Source organism: Vicia villosa, linkage group LG7, assembly GCF_029867415.1.
Source record: "Vicia villosa cultivar HV-30 ecotype Madison, WI linkage group LG7, Vvil1.0, whole genome shotgun sequence".
NCBI classification, from domain to species: domain Eukaryota; kingdom Viridiplantae; phylum Streptophyta; class Magnoliopsida; order Fabales; family Fabaceae; genus Vicia; species Vicia villosa.
Genome location: NC_081186.1, coordinates 97,801,064 through 97,824,144, shown reverse-complemented (window position 1 = coordinate 97,824,144; position 23,081 = coordinate 97,801,064). Strand labels below are relative to the sequence as shown.

The following is a 23,081-nucleotide window of genomic DNA, read 5'->3' as shown; positions in this document are numbered from 1 at the left end:
GAAATTGCATATGATAGATCATTTTTTTTGGAAAAGGGAAAGAAATTCTAGAAATTGTATATGATAGTTCACATTTTAAGAGAAGGGAAAGATATTTGCTTGAATTGCATATGAAAGACCACGTTTTTGGAGAAGGAAAAGATATTATAGAAATTGCATATGATAGTCCACGGTTTTAGAGGGAATTGCTTATGATATACCATGCTTTAGAAGAAGGGAAAGAAATTCTAGAAATTGCTTATGATAGTCCACGTTTTTAGAGAAGAAGAAGAAATATGCAGAACTTGCATATGGTAGACCAAGTGTTTGGAGAAGGGAAACAAATTTTAGAAATGGCATATGATAGACCATATTTTATGGAAAAGGGAAAGAAATTCCTGAGATTGCTTATGATAGTCCAAGTTTCTAGAGAAGTGGAAGAAATTCTGGAAATTACATATGATAGACCACGTTTTTGAAGAAGGGAAAGAAATTCTAGAAATTGCATATGATAGTCCAGGTTTTTGGAAATGGGAAAGAAGTTCCAAAAGTTGCATATGATAATCCACATTTTTGGAGAAGGGAAAGAAATTTCAGAAATTATATATGATAGACCATATTTTTTGGAAAAGTGGAATAAAATCCATAAATTGTATATGATAGTTTACGTTTTGGGAGAAGGGAAAGAAATTTTAAAAAATTGTATATGATTGTCCACGTTTTTGGAGAAGGGGAAGAAATTTGCAGAAATTGCATATGATAGACCATGTTTTTGGAGAAGGGAGAGAAATTTAGAATTTGCATATGATAGTCCACGTTTTTTAGAAAGGCAAAGAAGTTTCAGAAATGGCATATATTAGTCCACATTTTATAGAAAAAGGAAAGAAATTCCATAAATTGCTTATGATAGTCCACGTTTTTAGAGAAGGGGAAGAAATTCTAGAAATTACATATGATAGACCATGATTTTGGAGAAGGGAAAGAAATTCTAGAAATTGCATATGATAGTCTACGTTTTTGGAAAAGGAAAAGAAGTTCCAGAAACTGCATATGATAGTCCATGTTTTTGGAGAAGGGAATGAAATTTCATAAATCATGTATGATAGACCATATTTTATGGAAAAGGGAAAGATAATCCCGAAATTGCATATGATAGTCCACGTTTTTGGAGAAGGGAAAGAAATTCTCGAAATTGCATATGTTAGACCATGTTTTTGGAGAAGGGAAAAAAATCTATAAACTGCTTATGATAGTCCACGTTTTTAGAGAAGGGGAAAATATATGCAGAAATTGCATTTTATAGACCAAGTTTTTGGAGAAGGAAAACATTATTCTAGAAATTGCATATGATAGTCCACGTTTTTGGAAAAGGGAAAGAAGTTCCAGAAATTGCATATGATAGACCACGTTTTTGGAGAAGGCAAAGAAATTCTAGAAATTGCATATGATAGTCCACGTTTTTGGAGAAGGGGGAGAAATTTGCAGACTCTACATAAGATAGACCACGTTTTTGGAGAAGGAAAAGAAAGTTTAGAAATTGCATATCAGTCCATGTTATTTAGAAAGGGAAAGAAGTTCCGGAAATTGTATATGATAGTCCATGTTTTTTGGAGAAGGGAAAGAAATTTCAGAAATTGCATATGATAGATCATTTTTTTTGGAAAAGGGAAAGAAATTCTAGAAATTGTATATGATAGTTCACATTTTAAGAGAAGGGAAAGATATTTGCTTGAATTGCATATGAAAGACCACGTTTTTGGAGAAGGAAAAGATATTATAGAAATTGCATATGATAGTCCACGGTTTTAGAGGGAATTGCTTATGATATACCATGCTTTAGAAGAAGGGAAAGAAATTCTAGAAATTGCTTATGATAGTCCACGTTTTTAGAGAAGAAGAAGAAATATGCAGAACTTGCATATGGTAGACCAAGTGTTTGGAGAAGGGAAACAAATTTTAGAAATGGCATATGATAGACCATATTTTATGGAAAAGGGAAAGAAATTCCTGAGATTGCTTATGATAGTCCAAGTTTCTAGAGAAGTGGAAGAAATTCTGGAAATTACATATGATAGACCACGTTTTTGAAGAAGGGAAAGAAATTCTAGAAATTGCATATGATAGTCCAGGTTTTTGGAAATGGGAAAGAAGTTCCAAAAGTTGCATATGATAATCCACATTTTTGGAGAAGGGAAAGAAATTTCAGAAATTATATATGATAGACCATATTTTTTGGAAAAGTGGAATAAAATCCATAAATTGTATATGATAGTTTACGTTTTGGGAGAAGGGAAAGAAATTTTAAAAAATTGTATATGATTGTCCACGTTTTTGGAGAAGGGGAAGAAATTTGCAGAAATTGCATATGATAGACCATGTTTTTGGAGAAGGGAGAGAAATTTAGAATTTGCATATGATAGTCCACGTTTTTTAGAAAGGCAAAGAAGTTTCAGAAATGGCATATATTAGTCCACATTTTATAGAAAAAGGAAAGAAATTCCATAAATTGCTTATGATAGTCCACGTTTTTAGAGAAGGGGAAGAAATTCTAGAAATTACATATGATAGACCATGATTTTGGAGAAGGGAAAGAAATTCTAGAAATTGCATATGATAGTCTTCGTTTTTGGAAAAGGAAAAGAAGTTCCAGAAACTGCATATGATAGTCCATGTTTTTGGAGAAGGGAATGAAATTTCATAAATCATGTATGATAGACCATATTTTATGGAAAAGGGAAAGATAATCCCGAAATTGCATATGATAGTCCACGTTTTTGGAGAAGGGAAAGAAATTCTCGAAATTGCATATGTTAGACCATGTTTTTGGAGAAGGGAAAAAAATCTATAAACTGCTTATGATAGTCCACGTTTTTAGAGAAGGGGAAAATATATGCAGAAATTGCATTTTATAGACCAAGTTTTTGGAGAAGGAAAACATTATTCTAGAAATTGCATATGATAGTCCACGTTTTTGGAAAAGGGAAAGAAGTTCCAGAAATTGCATATGATAGACCACGTTTTTGGAGAAGGCAAAGAAATTCTAGAAATTGCATATGATAGTCCACGTTTTTGGAGAAGGGGGAGAAATTTGCAGACTCTACATAAGATAGACCACGTTTTTGGAGAAGGAAAAGAAAGTTTACAAATTGCATATCATAGTCCATGTTATTTAGAAAGGGAAAGAAGTTCCGGAAATTGTATATGATAGTCCATGTTTTTTGGAGAAGGGAAAGAAATTTCAGAAATTGCATATGATAGATCATTTTTTTTGGAAAAGGGAAAGAAATTCTAGAAATTGTATATGATAGTTCACATTTTAAGAGAAGGGAAAGATATTTGCTTGAATTGCATATGAAAGACCACGTTTTTGGAGAAGGAAAAGATATTATAGAAATTGCATATGATAGTCCACGGTTTTAGAGGGAATTGCTTATGATATACCATGCTTTAGAAGAAGGGAAAGAAATTCTAGAAATTGCTTATGATAGTCCACGTTTTTAGAGAAGAAGAAGAAATATGCAGAACTTGCATATGGTAGACCAAGTGTTTGGAGAAGGGAAACAAATTTTAGAAACGGCATATGATAGACCATATTTTATGGAAAAGGGAAAGAAATTCCTGAAATTGCTTATGATAGTCCAAGTTTCTAGAGAAGTGGAAGAAATTCAAGAAATTACATATGATAGACAACGTTTTTGAAGAAGGGAAAGAAATTCTAGAAATTGAATATGATAGTCCAGGTTTTTGGAAATGGGAAAGAAGTTCCAAAAGTTGCATACGATACTCCACATTTTTGGAGAAGGGAAAGAAATTTCAGAAATTATATATGATAGACCATATTTTTTGGAAAAGTGGAATAAAATCCATAAATTGCATATGATAGTTTACGTTTTGGGAGAAGGGAAACAAATTTTAAAAAATTGTATATGATTGTCCATGTTTTTGGAGAAGGGGAAGAAATTTGCAGAAATTGCATATGATAGACCATGTTTTTGGAGAAGGGAGAGAAATTTAGAAATTGCATATGATAGTCCACGTTTTTTAGAAAGGCAAAGAAGTTTCAGAAATGGCATATGATAGTCCACATTTTATAGAAAAAGGAAAGAAATTCCAGAAATTGCTTATGATAGTCCCCGTTTTTAGAGAAGGGGAAGAAATTCTAGAAATTACATATGATAGACCATGATTTTGGAGAAGGGAAAGAAATTCTAGAAATTGCATATGATAGTCTACGTTTTTGGAAAAGTAAAAGAAGTTCCATAAACTGCATATGATAGTCCATGTTTTTGGAGAAGGGAATGAAATTTCATAAATCATGTATGATAGACCATATTTTATGGAAAAGGGAAAGATAATCCCGGAATTGCATATGATAGTCCACGTTTTTGGAGAAGGGAAAGAAATTCTCGAAATTGCATATGTTAGACCATGTTTTTGGAGAAGGGAAAAAAATCTTTAAATTGCTTATGATAGTCCTCGTTTTTAGAGAAGGGGAAAATATATGCAGAAATTGCATTTTATAGACCAAGTTTTTGGAGAAGGAAAACATTATTCTAGAAATTGCATATGATAGTCCACGTTTTTGGAAAAGGGAAAGAAGTTCCAGAAATTGCATATGATAGACCACGTTTTTGGAGAAGGCAAAGAAATTCTAGAAATTGCATATGATAGTCCACGTTTTTGGAGAAGGGGGAGAAATTTGCATAAATTGTATAAGGTTGACCACGTTTTTGGTGAAGGGAAAGAAATTTTAGAAATTGCATATCATAGTCCAAGTTATTTAGAAAGTGAAAGAAGTTCCAGAAATTGTAAATGATAGTCCATGTTTTTTGGAGAAGAGAAAGAAATTTCAGAAATTGCATATGATAGATCTTTTTTTTTTGAAAAGGGAAAGAAATTCTAGAAATTGTATATGATAGTTCACATTTTTAGAGAAGGGAAAGATATTTGCTGGAATTTCATATGAAAGACCACGTTTTTGGAGAAGGAAAAGATATTATAGAAATTGCATATGATAGTCCACGGTTTTAGAGGGAATTGCTTATGATATACCATGCTTTTGAAGAAGGGAAAGAAATTCTAAAAATTGCTTATGATAGTCCACGTTTTTAGAGAAGGGGAAGAAATATGCAGAACTTGCATATGATAGACCAAGTTTTTGGAGAAGGGAAAGATATTATAGAAATTGCATATGATAGTCCACGTTTTTAGAGAAGGGAAAGATATTAGCTGGAATTGCATATGATATACCATGTTTTTGGAAAAGGGAAAAAAATTCTAGAAATTGCTTATGATAGTCCACGTTTTTAGAGAAGAAGAAGAAATATGCAGAACTTGCATATGATAGACCAAGTGTTTGGAGAAGGGAAACAAATTTTAGAAATGGCATATGATAGACCATATTTTATGGAAAAGGGAAAGAAATTCCTGAAATTGCTTATGATAGTCCAAGTTTCTAGAGAAGTGGAAGAAATTCTGGAAATTACATATGATAGACCACGTTTTTTAAGAAGGGAAAGAAATTCTAGAAATTGCATATGATAGTCCAGGTTTTTGGAAATGGGAAAGAAGTTCCAAAAGTTGCATATGATAGTCCACATTTTTGTAGAAGGGAAGAAATTTCCGAAATTATATATGATAGACCATATTTTTTTGGAAAAGTGGAATAAAATCCTTAAATTGCATATGATAGTTTACGTTTTGGGAGAAGGGAAACAAATTTTAAAAAATTGTATATGATTGTCCACATTTTTGGAGAAGGGGAAGAAATTTGCATAAATTGCATATGATAGACCATGGTTTTAGAGAAGGGAGAGAAATTTAGAAATTGCATATGATAGTCCACGATTTTAGAAAGGCAAAGAAGTTTCAGAAATTGCATATGATAGTCCACATTTTATAGAAAAATGAAAGAAATTCCAGAAATTGCTTATGATAGTCCACGTTTTTAGAGAAGGGGAAGAAATTCTAGAAATTACATATGATAGACCACGATTTTGGAGAAGGGAAAGAAATTCTAAAAATTGCATATGATAGTCTACGTATTTGGAAAAGGAAAAGAAGTTACAGAAACTGTATATGATAGTCCATGTTTTTGGAGAAGGGAATGAAATTTCATAAATCATGTATGATAGACCATATTTTATGGAAAAAGCAAAGATAATCCAGAAATTGCATATGATAGTCCATGTTTTTTGAGAAGGGAAAGAAATTCTAGAATTTGCATATGTTAGACCATGTTTTTGGAGAAGGGAAAAAAATCTATAAACTGCTTATGATAGTCCATGTTTTTAGAGAAGGGGAAAATATATGCAGAAATTGCATTTTATAGACCAAGTTTTTGGAGAAGGAAAACAAATTCTAGAAATTGCATCGGATAGTCCACGTTTTGGGAAAAGGGAAAGAAAATCCAGAAATTGCATATGATAGACAACGTTTTTGGAGAAGGTAAAGAAATTTTAAAAATTGCATATGATAGTCCACGTTTTTGGAGAAGGGGAAGAAATTTGCAGACTCTGCATAAGATGGACCACGTTTTTGGAGAAGGAAAAGAAAGTTTAGAAATTGCATATCATAGTCCACGTTATTTAGAAAGGGAAAGAAGTTCCCGAAATTGTATATGATAGTCCATGTTTTTTGGAGAAGGGAAAGAAATTTCAGAAATTGCATATGATAGATCATTTTTTTTGGAAAAGGGAAAGAAATTCTAGAAATTGTATATGATAGTTCACATTTTAAGAGAAGGGAAAGATATTTGCTGGAATTGCATATGATAGACCACGGTTTTGGAGAAGGAAAAGATATTATAGAAATTGCATATGATAGTCCACGGTTTTGGAGGGAATTGCATATGATAAACCATGCTTTTGGAGAAGGGAAAAAAATTCTAAAAATTGTTTATGATAGTCCTCGTTTTTAGAGAATGGGAAGAAATATGCAGAACTTGCATATGATTGACCAAACTTTTGGAGCAGGGAAACAAATTCTAGAAATAGCATATGATAGTCCACGTTATTGGAAAAGGGAAAGAAGTTCCAAAAATTGCATATGATAGTCCACGTTATTGAAGAAGGGAAAGAAATTTCATAAATTGCATATGATAGACGATATTTTATGGAAAATGGAAAGAAATTCCAGAAATTGCTTATGATAGTCCAAGTTTTTAGAGAAGGGGAAGAAATTCTAGAAATTACATATGATAGACCATGTTTTTGGAGAAGGGAAAGAAATTCTAGAAATTGCATATGATAGTCCAAGTTTTTGGAAAAGGGAAGAAGTTACAAAATTTGCATATGATGGTCCACATTTTTGGAGAAGGGAAAGAAATTTCAGAAATCATATATGATAGACCATATTTTTTGGAAAAGGAAAAGAAGTTCCAGAAACTGCATATGATAGTCCATGTTTTTGGAGAAGGGAATGAAAATTCATAAATCATGTATGATAGACGAAATTTTATGGAAAAGGGAGAGATAATACAGAAATTGCATATGATAGTCCACGTTTTTGAAGAAGGGAAAGAAATTCTAGAAATTGCATATGTTAGACCAGGTTTTTCGAGAAGGGAAAAGAATCTATAAACTGCTTATGATAGTCCACGTTTTTAGAGAAGGGGAAAATATATGCAGAAATTGCATTTTATAGACCAACTTTTTGGAGAAGGAAAACAACATTCTAGAAATTGCATATGATAGTCCACGTTTTTGGAAAAGGGAAAGAAGTTCCAGAAATTGCATATGATAGACCATGTTTTTGGAGAAGGCAAAGAAATTCTAGAAATTGCATATGATAGTCCACATTTTTGGAGAAGGGGGAGAAATTTGCAGACTCTACATAAGATAGACCACGTTTTTGGAGAAGGAAAAGAAAGTTTAGAAATTGCATATCATAGTCCATGTTATTTAGAAAGGGAAAGAAGTTCCGGAAATTGTATATGATAGTCCATGTATTTTGGAGAAGGGAAAGAAATTTCAGAAATTGCATATGATAGATCATTTTTTTTGGAAAAGGGAAAGAAATTCTAGAAATTGTATATGATAGTTCACATTTTAAGAGAAGGGAAAGATATTTGCTTGATTGCATATGAAAGACCATGTTTTTGGAGAAGGAAAAGATATTATAGAAATTGCATATGATAGTCCACGGTTTTAGAGGGAATTGCTTATGATATAGCATGCTTTAGAAGAAGGGAAAGAAATTCTAGAAATTGCTTATGATAGTCCATGTTTTTAGAGAAAAAGAAGAAATATGCAGAACTTGCATATGGTAGACCAAGTGTTTGGAGAAGGGAAACAAATTTTAGAAATGGCATATGATAGACCATATTTTATGGAAATGGGAAAGAAATTCCTGAAATTGCTTATGATAGTCCAAGTTTCTAGAGAAGTGGAAGAAATTCTGGAAATTACATATGATAGACCACGTTTTTGAAGAAGAGAAAGAAATTCTAGAAATTGCATATGATAGTCCAGGTTTTTGGAAATGGGAAAGAAGTTCCAAAAGTTGCATACGATACTCCACATTTTTGGAGAAGGGAAAGAAATTTCAGAAATTATATATGATAGACCATATTTTTTGGAAAAGTGGAATAAAATCCATAAATTGCATATGATAGTTTACGTTTAGGGAGATGAGAAACAAATTTTAAAAAATTGTATATGATTGTCCACGTTTTTGGAGAAGGGGAAGAAATTTGCAGAAATTGCATATGATAGACCATGTTTTTGGAGAAGGGAGAGAAATTTAGAAATTGCATATGATAGTCCACGTTTTTTAGAAAGGCAAAGAAGTTTCAAAAATGGCATATGATAGTCCACATTTTATAGAAAAAGGAAAGAAATTCCAGAAATTGCTTATGATAGTCCACGTTTTTAGAGAAGGGGAAGAAATTCTAGAAATAACATATGATAGACCATGATTTTGGAGAAGGGAAAGAAATTCTAGAAATTGCATATGATAGTCTACGTTTTTGGAAAAGGAAAAGAAGTTCCATAAACTGCATATGATAGTCCATGTTTTTGGAGAAGGGAATGAAATTTCATAAATCATGTATGATAGACCATATTTTATGGAAAAGGGAAAGATAATCCCGAAATTGCATATGATAGTCCACGTTTTTGGAGAAGGGAAAGAAATTCTCGAAATTGCATATGTTAGACCATGTTTTTGGAGAAGGGAAAAAAATCTGTAAACTGCTTATGATAGTCCACGTTTTTAGAGAAGGGAAAAATATATGCAGAAATTGCATTTTATGGACCAAGTTTTTGGAGAAGGAAAACATTATTCTAGAAATTGCATATGATAGTCCACGTTTTTGGAAAAGGGAAAGAAGTTCCAGAAATTGCATATGATAGACCACGTTTTTGGAGAAGGCAAAGAAATTCTAGAAATTGCATATGATAGTCCACGTTTTTAGAGAAGGGGGAGAAATTTGCATAAATTGTATAAGATTGACCACGTTTTTGGTGAAGGGAAAGAAATTTTAGAAATTGCATATCATAGTCCAAGTTATTTAGAAAGTGAAAGAAGTTCCAGAAATTGTAAATGATAGTCCATGTTTTTTGGAGAAGAGAAAGAAATTTCAGAAATTGCATATGATAGATCATTTTTTTTGGAAAAGGGATAGAAATTCTAGAAATTGTATATGATAGCTCACATTTTTAGAGAAGGGAAAGATATTTGCTGGAATTTTATATGAAAGACCACGTTTTTGGAGAAGGAAAAGATATTATAGAAATTGCATATGATAGTCCACGGTTTTAGAGGGAATTGCTTATGATATACCATGCTTTTGAAGAAGGGAAAGAAATTCTAAAAATTGCTTATGATAGTCCACGTTTTTAGAGAAGGGGAAGAAATATGCAGAACTTGCATATGATAGACCAAGTTTTTGGAGAAGGGAAAGATATTATAGAAATTGCATATGATAGTCCACGTTTTTAGAGAAAGGAAAGATATTAGCTGGAATTGCATATGATATACCATGTTTTTGGAAAAGGGAAAAAAATTCTAGAAATTGCTTATGATAGTCCACGTTTTTAGAGAAGAAGAAGAAATATGCAGAACTTGCATATGATAGACCAAGTGTTTGGAGAAGGGAAACAAATTTTAGAAATGGCATATGATATACCATATTTTATGGAAAAGGGAAAGAAATTCCTGAAATTGCTTATGATAGTCCAAGTTTCTAGAGAAGTGGAAGAAATTATGGAAATTACATATGATAGACCACGTTTTTTAAGAAGAGAAAGAAATTCTAGAAATTGCATATGATAGTCCAGGTTTTTGGAAATGGGAAAGAAGTTCCAAAAGTTGCATATGATAGTCCACATTTTTGTAGAAGGGAAGAAATTTCCGAAATTATATATGATAGACCATATTTTTTTGGAAAAGTGGAATAAAATCCATAAACTGCATATGATAGTTTACGTTTTGGGAGAAGGGAAACAAATTTTTTAAAATTGTATATGATTGTCCACATTTTTGGAGAAGGGGAAGAAATTTGCATAAATTGCATATGATAGACCATGGTTTTAGAGAAGGGAGAGAAATTTAGAAATTGCATATGATAGTCCACGTTTTTTAGAAAGGCAAAGAAGTTTCAGAAATTGCATATGATAGTCCACATTTTATAGAAAAATGAAAGAAATTCCAGAAATTGCTTATGATAGTCCACGTTTTTAGAGAAGGGGAAGAAATTTTAGAAATTACATATGATAGACCACGCTTTTGGAGAAGGGAAAGAAATTCTAGAAATTGCATATGATAGTCCATGTTTTTGGAGAAGGGGATGAAATTTCATAAATCATGTATGATAGACCATATTTTATGGAAAAAGGAAAGATAATCCAGAAATTGCATATGATAGTCCATGTTTTTTGTGAAGGGAAAGAAATTCTAGAATTTGCATATGTTAGACCATGTTTTTGGAGAAGGGAAAAAAATCTATAAATTGCTTATGATAGTCCATGTTTTTAGAGAAGGGGAAAATATATGCAGAAATTGCATTTTATAGACCAAGTTTTTGGAGAAGGAAAACAAATTCTAGAAATTGCATATGATAGTCCACGTTTTGGGAAAAGGGAAAGAAAATCCAGAAATTGCATTTGATAGACAACGTTTTTGGAGAAGGTAAAGAAATTTTAAAAATTGCATATGATAGTCCACGTTTTTGGAGAAGGGGAAGAAATTTGCAGACTCTGCATAAGATAGACCACGTTTTTGGAGAAGGAAAAGAAAGTTTAGAAATTGCATATCATAGTCCACGTTATTTAGAAAGGGAAAGAAGTTCCGGAAATTGTATATGATAGTCCATGTTTTTTGGAGAAGGGAAAGAAATTTCAGAAATTGCATATGATAGATCATTTTTTTTGGAAAAGGGAAAGAAATTTTAGAAATTGTATATGATAGTTCACATTTTAAGAGAAGGGAAAGATATTTGCTGGAATTGCATATGATAGACCACGGTTTTGGAGAAGGAAAAGATATTATAGAAATTGCATATGATAGTCCACGGTTTTGGAGGGAATTGCATATGATAAACCATGCTTTTGGAGAAGGGAAAAAAATTCTAAAAATTGCTTATGATAGTCCACGTTTTTAGAGAATGGGAAGAAATATGCAGAACTTGCATATGATAGACCAAACTTTTGGAGAAGGGAAACAAATTCTAGAAATAGCATATGATAGTCCACGTTTATGGAAAAGGGAAAGAAGTTCCAAAAATTGCATATGATAATCCACGTTATTGAAGAAGGGAAAGAAATTTCATAAATTGCATATGATAGACGATATTTTATGGAAAATGGAAAGAAATTCAAGAAATTGCTTATGATAGTCCAAGTTTTTAGAGAAGGGGAAGAAATTCTAGAAATTACATATGATAGACCATGTTTTTGGAGAAGGGAAAGAAATTCTAGAAATTGCATATGATAGTCAAGGTTTTTGGAAAAGGGAAGAAGTTACAAAATTTGCATATGATGGTCCACATTTTTGGAGAAGGGAAAGAAATTTCAGAAATCATATATGATAGACCATATTTTTTGGAAAAGGGAAAGAAGTTCCAGAAACTGCATATGATAGTCCATGTTTTTGGAGAAGGGAATGAAAATTCATAAATCATGTATGATAGACCAAATTTTATGGAAAAGGGAAAGATAATACAGAAATTGCATATGATAGTCCACGTTTTTGAAGAAGGGAAAGAAATTCTAGAAATTGCATATGTTAGACCAGGTTTTTCGAGAAGGGAAAAGAATCTATAAACTGCTTATGATAGTCCACGTTTTTAGAGAAGGGGAAAATATATGCAGAAATTGCATTTTATAGACCAACTTTTTGGAGAAGGAAAACAACATTCTAGAAATTGCATATGATAGTCCACGTTTTTGGAAAAGGGAAAGAAGTTCCAGAAATTGCATATGATAGACCATGTTTTTGGAGAAGGTAAAGAAATTCTAGAAATTGCATAAGATAGTCCACGTTTTTGGAGAAGGGGAAGAAATTTACAGAAACTGCATAAGATAGACCATGTTTTTGGAGAATGGAAAGAAAGTTTAGAAATTGCATATCATAGTCCACGTTATTTAGAAAGGGAAAGAAGTTCCGGAAATTGTAAATGATAGTTCATATTTTTTGGAGAAGGGAAAGAAATTTCAGAAATTGCATATGATAGATAATTTTTTTTGGAAAAGGGAAAGAAATTCTAGAAATTGTATATGATAGTTCACATTTTTAGAGAATGGAAAGATATTTGCTGGAATTGCATATGATAGACCACGGTTTTGGAGGGAATTGCATATGATAAACCATGCTTTTGGAGAAGGGACAACAATTCTAAAAATTGCTTATGATAGTCCATATTTTTAGAGAAGGGGAAGAAATATGCAGAACTTGCATATGATTGACCAAGTTTTTGGAGAAGGGAAAAAATTCTAGAAATAGCATATGATAGTCCACGTTTTTAGAGAAGGGAAAGATATTAGCTGGAATTGCATATGATATACCATGTTTTTGGAAAAGGGAAAAAAATTCTAGAAATTGCTTAAGATAGTCCACGTTTTTAGAGAAGAAGAAGAAATATGCAGAACTTGCATATGATAGACCAAGTGTTTGGAGAAGTGAAACAAATTTTAGAAATGGCATATGATAGACCATATATTTTATGGAAAAGGGAAAGAAATTCCTGAAATTGCTTATGATAGTCCAAGTTTCTAGAGAAGGGGAAGAAATTCTGGAAATTACATATGATAGACCACGTTTTTGAATAAGGGAAAGAAATTCTAGAAATTGCATATGATAGTCCAGGTTTTTGGAAAAGGGAAAAAAGTTACCAACACTAGTACGATAGGATTAATATAATTTTAAAATTCACACCCATTATACTAAAAACGGGTGTAAATCAGAAATATAGTGGCAATTTTGTAAATAACATGTCATTTTAAATATTATAAGGTGACAATATACACCCTATATTCTAAAAACGGGTTTAAATTAAAAATACTATTATAATCAAAATTCAATTACTCCTTTTAAACTAAAAAACGGGTGTAAATTAATATGTAATTGTTTTTTTTAATTTTAATAGGTGAAACATTATACTTTAAACATAATACTTTAAATTTATTAACATAATAAAATACTTTCTCTATTTCCTATTCAAACAGTAATTGCAATCAACTTATTTCACGGAACGTATTTGGAACTCTTTCAAGAAACCCATTTTTCAATCTAACATTGTTCCACTCATGCATTTAGCGCGCTGCTTCAGGCAATGGTAATGGTGATTTCGGGTTTCATCGAAGTTTGATTGGAAAAAAAAGGTTGATTTCGGGTTTGTGCGAAGTTTGATTCCGGGCTTCACGAAATCCTTTCTCTAAACCCCATTCTGTCAAACGATACCCTTCAACTTGCTGTGACGACACCATTCGCTCACTGAAAAACGAAAGAACGAAGCTCTCTTCGCTCACTCTCACTTCACCGAAACAGTTACGACAACGAAGCTGAGAGGAAACTATCGCAGTGACGACAACGAAGCTGAGAGAAACCATTTCGCAGTGACGACAACGAAGCTGAGAGGAAACCATTTCACAGTGACGACATTGGTAAGGAAGAATTAGGGTTTTATACTTTGAGCGACATTGGTAGCTGAAGAATTAGGGTTTTATATTCATAAACTAGTTCCTATTGCTATGGAAAATTTTGTTTGAAATGATGCAAATTCATTGTATAGGTCCAAACAAATTGTATTGATTAAACCTCCTTCTTCTTTCAACCAACCCTTGCATCTTTAGCATTATGTGTGTGTTTCATAGATATATGAAGTATGTTTGATGCAGGGCTGACTTCGGTTTATGTAAATCAGTTTGAAATGTCGGGATATATTTGACTGGTTATGTATCCTTTAATGATGTGCTGATATGTGCATTGGCTTGTCCATGTTGCTTTTAAACTATACATGGTGTAGCACTTGTGTGAACCTATTTTGTGAATGTATGCCATAATGGGATGAATTGATTGGGTTTTTTTATGCAGGTTTGTATAGCGGTTGATGTGTGTGAGTTAATGCTTGGCTGAAATTCTGTTGCGAACCGATGTGCAGGGCTATATGTTGGATTAGTCTGGTATTGTCTGATTAAAAAATCCTAATAAGCATTATTGCGATGCTTGATTCACTTCTTATGGCGTTTTTTCTTCCTTGCATAGGCATGAGTGTAATCTTCATCCTCTACACGTGCCTTCTTTGGTACACCGCTTACCGTCATCATTTAAATCCGCCGTTGAAACCGGTCACTGGTAAGGGACTCTCCTCTTTAGATCTTGAACATCTTTTCTATCGCCAACATCTTTTCTCCTTTGAACCGTTGATAGCTGATTTCAGTGTTTGTGTTGTAACCTCCTTAGCTATGTAGCAATGAATTCCATTTATGAACTTTGATTAGGTTTATTGGATCTATCCAGATGAATAATTTGACTCTATCATTTCATACCCTGTTATTTATTTCTAGAGGGACGGGTATGTTCCCCTTATTATTTTAGTACACCAGCTTTAGAATTCTTGTGAACCAAGCCTTTTGCCACATTCTTGTCTATGGTTTAGATAAAGCCTTTAATTAATGTAGATTGCAGAGATAAGCAATGAACTGGTGTTGGTTGAAGCAGAGACAATGCCATTCCAGAGCATAAACATGGTGTTTATTAGGCATCAACTGGTACTGGCTTCCTCTTACTTAGATTTTACTGGTCCATTTGAATCTAGGATCAAAGAATTAGTAGAGAAGCTAGAATTTCTTGCAATGCTATAAGTTATATTGGCCCTTTCCCAAGAATTGCTTTGATGAGTCAAACAACATCAAAAGATTATGAAACATAATGGAATTTTGATTGTTTACTGTTTATGTTCTCTCTACCATATTAAGGTAGTTAGCAATCTCTTTAAAGGCTTATAACTTGCTCAGCCTTCAATTGTAACTCATTTGTCTTCAATTACGCCTAACATATCCTTTTGCTTTGCAAGAAATTTTGGCGTCTCTAGCAATCATTTGTTCCTAGCAATCAGCTTCTTAGTTTGTGCGTGAATATTGATCTCTTTTAACCTTTGGTTTACCAAATTCACTTTTGTTCTTTGGCTACAACGAACCTGCGTGTTCCTGTATCCCAATATATAGTAGTTATATAACACTCTTTAGTTTGATCTTTATCAATGCTATGGATCCCTTTGTTACCGGTTTAAAAAAAGTGAATTTTGTCAATAATTCAAAGTAAAATAGAAGTTGTTTTGTGTTAATTTGCCAAAATAATCAGTAATAAACGAGTTCTAAATATTTTGGGAAACTTGCACTGATTTTACTTCAGCGCGATAATTCAATTTGGAGTCGGTTTATTCTGATTGTTAAGCTTGGCCAATATGATAAGGTTTTGAAATAGAGGAATTCTAAATTCACCTCATCATTTTTTAGGAACTCCCAAATTTCCGATTTAAACCATTTTTCAAATAATTCATTCGGGTGCTATATTATTCCAGAAGCATTATTCAGGAGCATATCAATATATACATGAAGAGACTTTCTCATTTTTGTTCCATCAGTTTCATACTTTAAAATTTTCCAAAAACCTTCCAAAATAATTTTAACTTTCAGATTTCATCATGTTAATACCTTCAATTTCTTGTTAATCATCAAACTATATTCGATATGTTTGAATTTACAATGTATATGTTATTTATCTAATGTTATAAAGTTTTGGAAAAATTAGATTAATTGATATGGTTGTAATTAACAGGGGGCAAAATGGATGAGAATGGTCTGTAGGGACTTTTAAAATCAGAGTTTTAGAAAAGTAGTGTGGCCGAGGGACTTTTGTAAAAATCCTATTTTTACAAAGCATGTGTATGGAACGATTTTATGATTTACTCCAAGTATTAGAAAATACAATGACTAAGAGATGAAGACAGCAAAACAATTAATACGTCAATTAATCAAAAAGTTAAAAGTTAAAAGTTGGAATATATCTGTTGTGTGTGTATGGTTCTTTCTGTTTGGACTTTTCTGTTGCGTTAGTCCGGTAGCTGAAGTTAGGAGGTGGATGGTTTTGAGGAAGCTGTTATTTAGTTAGACAGTTTAGTAGTTAATTGTTACTGTCAGTTGAGAATGGCTTAGTGAAACTCATGTTGAATTGTTTAGTGTGTATGCTTGGTTAATTGTGATTACTGCTTCAGCCCTTATTGAATCCCCAATTGCCTTTGCAGTTCGAGGTAACACAAAACATTGTGGTTTTCTTGGCCACACCAAAGAAAATATGCTTTAAACTGCACGGTTTGCCTCTTGGATTCAAGAAATTTAAGTTCCTAAAGCATCTCCTGAAGCCAATAATGTTGTCTGATAGCTATTCTACATATGGGGATACACTTTCAGTAGTTAATTCTATGTCTGCATAGCATTGCCAACAATTAATTGAGTTAGACTCAACTTACTAAGTCAGCCATACTAGAAGTTGGAACTTGAATGAATTCGGTCATTGGTATGAGTTTCTCCACCCTTGATTCCCATAAATCACAATTGTCTAACACATGGATCATTGGTTGAGTTACTTCTCACATTTGTTGTCATTCTTCTTTATTTAATAGATATAGTACTCCTTTAAACAATAAGTTTGTAACTATTCCAAATGGTCATTAAATTAGTGTTTCAGGCTTTCAGCCATAGGTAGTGTTATCTTGAATAATATCAACTTATGGTTAATTGTATGGATATTACGTGCCTTTGAATAGTTGTTAAATATTAGAGGAAACATCCAAACTAGTCCTCAAGAAAATATACAGAAAACACAGAAGGTACTTTTGAAAGAACTCGATAGGGATTAGCTTCTAGTGGCTAGGGATAAAGTGTGGCTAGGGATAAAGTGACCGCCTTTGAATAACTGAAATTTATTGAACAATTCGGGTTATCGTTGTCAAAATTTGGATTGCAACAGGAGACCTAGTTTAAAGAATTATAACAGGGAAAAAAAAAGATAAATACTTCCCATCCAAGTAAATTGTGTGTCTTGGTCGCTTTCTTCTACAAATTTGAGAGTTTGGTCTCTCCTAATCAAAATCCAGTCTCAAAATAAAATGCCTTCAATTTTTTGCTATTTATTCAAAATCTATCTAAAAAAAAACTGTCAGCCTAATAACATAACTGCTGCCTAAAATATAATAACTACTGGTTGTTGCTTAATAACATAATAATTGCAGGCTAATATAATATAGTAACAATAATAATTAGGGGTGTAGCAAAAAGTTGATAGTTTGATTTACAACTTTGTTGAGTGGGGATACATATGACATATAGGTTTTTCCTAAAAATCACATCTGTTGTAATGATTTACCTTTCTCTTTTTATGAAATAGGAATGAGCCAATGACTAAATGCTACTCTGTTTTGCAGGCTCTTCTTGAGTGTCAAGGTGACTCCATAGATTTGAGTGGTGATATGGGAGCTGTAGGGCGGATTATTATCTCAGATTCCCTTTCCGGGGATCCGGAAATGTGCTTAGATTTGAAAGGTATCTTAGAACACGTGTTTTCTGATTAACAAACAAATATTGTTGTCTTCAATGTATAAAGAGACAAACACATACATCTTGATGATAACACTCCGTATTCATGCAGAATCATAATACAGCTTAGCTAAGTACTGTACTGATTCTTGTGTGCTGACTTTCCTAGAAACAGCTGACTGTATGCTATAAATTTTTAAAAATGGGAATCTTGTAATCATAAATAAAACCTTGACTTTTAGTGATCACCTCATTTTTTGTCATTGATTTCTTCTCCAAATTATATGCTGCTGTAATGCATACATTATTAGTCTTCCATTTTTTTGTTTTACACTGTATTTGTATGATAGTGTAAACCTGTATCTGATTGTTCAAATTTTAATATTCTTTTCAGGAACAGTCTACAAAACATCTATAGTTCCTTGCCGGACGTTTTGCGTTGTATGTCATCTTGGATGTAATCTGTATTTATCATCATGGCATTGAAAGTTTTTATTTGGCCTTGTAGCTAATTACTTCCATGATTAAGGTATTATACCTTTCAAATATCGCTTTAATGAGTTTATCTTTTCTTTTTCAGGTTAGCTTTGGGCAGTCAGAGGCAAATGTCTGTTCTTTTATAGGTCCTACTTATTAGCTCAATTTACGCAGTAAATATTTCTGAAGTCGTCTTGATTGCTACTTATCGGTTATCTACTTATTTCCTCATTTATTTACGTATTAGTGATTAATCATCCTTGACAAGGACTTTGTAAAATACGGGCCAACATTGGTGTTTAAACTATAATTTATTTTCAGATAGAGGCCATCATGAATGACTTCGTACAGCTGAATCCACCGTCTGATGTTTATGAAGCCGAAACTATGGTTGAAGGTAATTTGCATCCACCAACAACTAACTGGGGCTTGTGTCTTGTAGTATTGCTTTAAATATTATGCACGATTTCTTTGCCTGACATCCATTCTTTTCATGTGAGAAGGGACATTGGATGGTTTTTCCTTTGATTCTGATGAGGAAGCTGGCAAGAATCAGAAAACCACCCATCCATCTGATCAAAATGAGAACGCCGAGGAACAGACACCTGGTAAATCTAAACGGAAGGCAGACAAAACATCAGTAAGTTCCTCATTTGCTTTAGGTTTTAGATTGTCCCTATTAATAATTTTAAATACTGGTGCATACATACTTAGTTGCTGAAAATTGGGATGCAGGGTGCTGAAAAGAAAAGAGGTAGAAGTACCGGCGGAAAATCACAGTCAAAGATATCCAAGAAAAAAGCTCCTAGTTCCAAGAGAGCAAAAACTAAGAAATGAGTCACAGAAGGTACCTTTTACTTATAATTTTTTGTATGGGGTGATAATATGCTTCTAGTGGCTAGGGATAAAGTGTGTAGTCCATATCTAGAAGGAAGAGGATGAGAAGTTTAGGAGTTTCATTTGTATACTTTTTTTCCTAATGGAACTGCATTGATGATATCTTCTAACAAATCATTTTATGTTTCTGTTTTTGAATGCAAGTTAATATTTTTTGTTTTTGTTTGGTGAATTCTAATTTCTAACTTCCAAACAAGAGTCAACCTAATTAGACTATGGTTTACATATTCAACACCTTTTTCTATTTATTTTGTACACTCGTCAAAACCGCAGTATGGTTACCATTGATACATGTGGCTCTTTCTTGTAATAACACTTTCTTGTAATAATTTCTTGTGTCTTGTTTTTTTGCATACAGAAAACAATTGCTTCTCCAGGACGTGGTATTTTGGCCATGGATGAATCCAATGCTACATGTGGAAAGCGGTTGGATTCAATTGGACTAGAGAACCCGAAGCTAACCGTCAAGCATGGCGTAAAATTATATATGAAGAAAGTGTTATGACTTAGTTAAAATATAATTTTTATGTGTATGATTTTATAAAATTTGAAATATTATGACTGCACATGATTTTGTATACTTTTTGGTTAATATTAAAAATATTTTGACTTAGTTAAAATATGATTTTTATAAGTATGATTTTATAGTATTTACAATATTATGACTGAAAATAAAATATAACTAAATGGTGTTTATGAAATAGGGTGTAAATAGATATAATTGTTCATTCATAAATGGCGTATTTACACCCGATTTTTACTAAAATAGGGGGTAATTAAGAACATATTTACACCTGATTTTTTATTAAAATAGGGTGTAATTAAAACATAATTAAGCCCAATTACACCCGATTTTTATTAAAATAGGGTGTAATTAAAACGTAATTAAGCCCAATTACACCCGATTTTTATTAAAACAGGGTGTAATTAAAACGTAATTAAGCCCGTTTACACCCGATTTTTATTAAAACAGGGTGTAATTAAAACGTAATTACGCCTAATTACACCAGATTTTTATTAAAACAGGATGTAATTAAAAACGTAATTACGCCCAATTACACCTGATTTTTATTAAAACAGGGTGTAATTAAAAACATAATTACGCTCAATTACACCCGATTTTTGTTAAAAATAACGAGTGTAAATTCGTTAGACATTTCTCACCCTGTGGATATACACCCGATTTTTATTAAAAATAATGGGTGTAAATTTAATTAAAAACGGGTGTAAATTAACATTTTTGTACTAGTGCAAAGTTGCATATGATGGTCCACATTTTGGGAAAAGGGAAAGAAATTTCAGAAATTATATATGAGAGACCATATTTTTTGGAAAAGGAAAAGATGTTCCAGAAACTGCATATTATAGTCCATGTTTTTGGAGAAGGGAATGAAATTTCATAAATCATGTATGATAGACCATATTTTATGGAAAAGGGAAAGATAATCCAGAAATTGCATATGATAGTCCACGTTTTTGGAGAAGGGAAAGAAATTCTAGAAATTGCATATGTTAGACCATGTTTTTGGAGAAGGGAAAAAATCTATAAACTGCTTATGATAGTCCACGTTTTCAGAGAAGGGGAAAATATATGCAGAAATTGCATTTTATAGACCAAGTTTTTGGAGAAGGAAAACAACATTCTAGAAATTGCATATGATAGTCCACGTTTTTGGAAAAGGGAAAGAAGTTCCAGAAATTGCATATGATAGACCACGTTTTTGGAGAAGGTAAAGAAATTCTAGAAATTGCATATGATAGTCCACGTTTTTGGAGAAGGGGGAGAAATTTGCAGACTCTACATAAGATAGACCACGTTTTTGGAGAAGGAAAAGAAAGTTTAGAAATTGCATATCATAGTCCATGTTATTTAAAAAGGGAAAGAAGTTCCGGAAATTGTATATGATAGTCCATGTTTTTTGGAGAAGGGAAAGAAATTTCAGAAATTGCATATGATAGATCATTTTTTTTGGAAAAGGGAAAGAAATTCTAGAAATTGAATATGATAGTTCACATTTTAAGAGAAGGGAAAGATATTTGCTTGAATTGCATATGAAACACCACGTTTTTGGAGAAGGAAAAGATATTATAGAAATTGCATATGATAGTCCACGGTTTTAGAGGGAATTGCTTCTGATATACCATGCTTTAGAAGAAGGGAAAGAAATTCTAGAAATTGCTTATGATAGTCCACGTTTTTAGAGAAGAAGAAGAAATATGCAGAACTTGCATATGGTAGACCAAGTGTTTGGGGAAGGGAAACAATTTTTAGAAATGGCATATGATAGACCATATTTTATGGAAAAGGGAAAGTAATTCCTGAAATTGCTTATGATAGTCCAAGTTTCTAGAGAAGTGGAAGAAATTCTGGAAATTACATATGATAGACCTTGTTTTTGAAGAAGGGAAAGAAATTCTAGAAATTGCATATGATAGTCCAGGTTTTTGGAAATGGGAAAGAAGTTCCAAAAGTTGCATACGATACTCCACATTTTTGGAGAAGGGAAAGAAATTTCAGAAATTATATATGATAGACCATATTTTTTGGAAAAGTGGAATAAAATCCATAAATTGCATATGATAGTTTACGTTTTGGGAGAAGGGAAAGAAATTTTAAAAAATTGTATATGATTGTCCACGTTTTTGGAGAAGGGGAAGAAATTTGCAGAAATTGCATATGATAGACCATGTTTTTGGAGAAGGGAGAAAAATTTAGAAATTGCATATGATAGTCCACGTTTTTTAGAAAGGCAAAGAAGTTTCAGAAATGGCATATGATAGTCCACATTTTATAGAAAAAGGAAAGAAATTCCAGAAATTGCTTATGATAGTCCACGTTTTTAGAGAAGGGGAAGAAATTCTAGAAATTACATATGATAGACCATGATTTTGGAGAAGGGAAAGAAATTCTAGAAATTGCATATGATAGTCTACGTTTTTGGAAAAGGAAAAGAAGTTCCAGAAACTGTATATGATAGTCCATGTTTTTGGAGAAGGGAATGAAATTTCATAAATCATGTATGATAGACCATATTTAATGGAAAAGGGAAAGATAATCCGAAAATTGCATATGATAGTCCACGTTTTTGGAGAAGGGAAAGAAATTCTCGAAATTGCATATGTTAGACCATGTTTTTGGAGAAGGGAAAAAAATCTATAAACTGCTTATGATAGTCCACGTTTTTAGAGAAGGGGAAAATATATGCAGAAATTGCATTTTATAGACCAAGTTTTTGGAGAAGGAAAACATTATTCTAGAAATTGCATATGATAGTCCACGTTTTTGGAAAAGGGAAAGAAGTTCCAGAAATTGCATATGATAGACCACGTTTTTGGAGAAGGCAAAGAAATTCTAGAAATAGCATATGATAGTCCACGTTTTTGGAGAAGGGGGAGAAATTTGTAGAAATTGTATAAGATTGACCGCGTTTTTGGTGAAGGGAAAGAAATTTTAGAAATTGCATATCATAGTCCAAGTTATTTAGAAAGTGAAAGAAGTTCCAGAAATTGTAAATGATAGTCCATGTTTTTTGGAGAAGAGAAAGAAATTTCAGAAATTGCATATGATAGATCATTTTTTTTGGAAAAGGGAAAGAAATTCTAGAAATTGTATATGATAGTTCACATTTTTAGAGAAGGGAAAGATATTTGCTGGAATTTCATATGAAAGACCACGTTTTTGGAGAAGGAAAA

General features: G+C 32.4%; 1 protein-coding gene across 1 annotated transcript; it reads left to right on the top strand.

Annotated features, from left to right (window-relative positions):
• Positions 1-17,636: 17,636 nt before the first annotated feature.
• LOC131617941 (DNA-binding protein BIN4-like) lies at positions 17,637-19,351 on the top strand. The gene is made up of 6 exons (XM_058889210.1): positions 17,637-18,020; positions 18,409-18,455; positions 18,595-18,621; positions 18,813-18,888; positions 18,995-19,131; positions 19,227-19,351. Exons 1-6 carry the CDS (start codon positions 17,876-17,878, stop codon positions 19,326-19,328), a joined length of 534 nt encoding a protein of 177 aa, XP_058745193.1. The 5' UTR covers positions 17,637-17,875; the 3' UTR covers positions 19,329-19,351.
• The last annotated feature ends 3,730 nt before the right edge of the window (positions 19,352-23,081 follow it).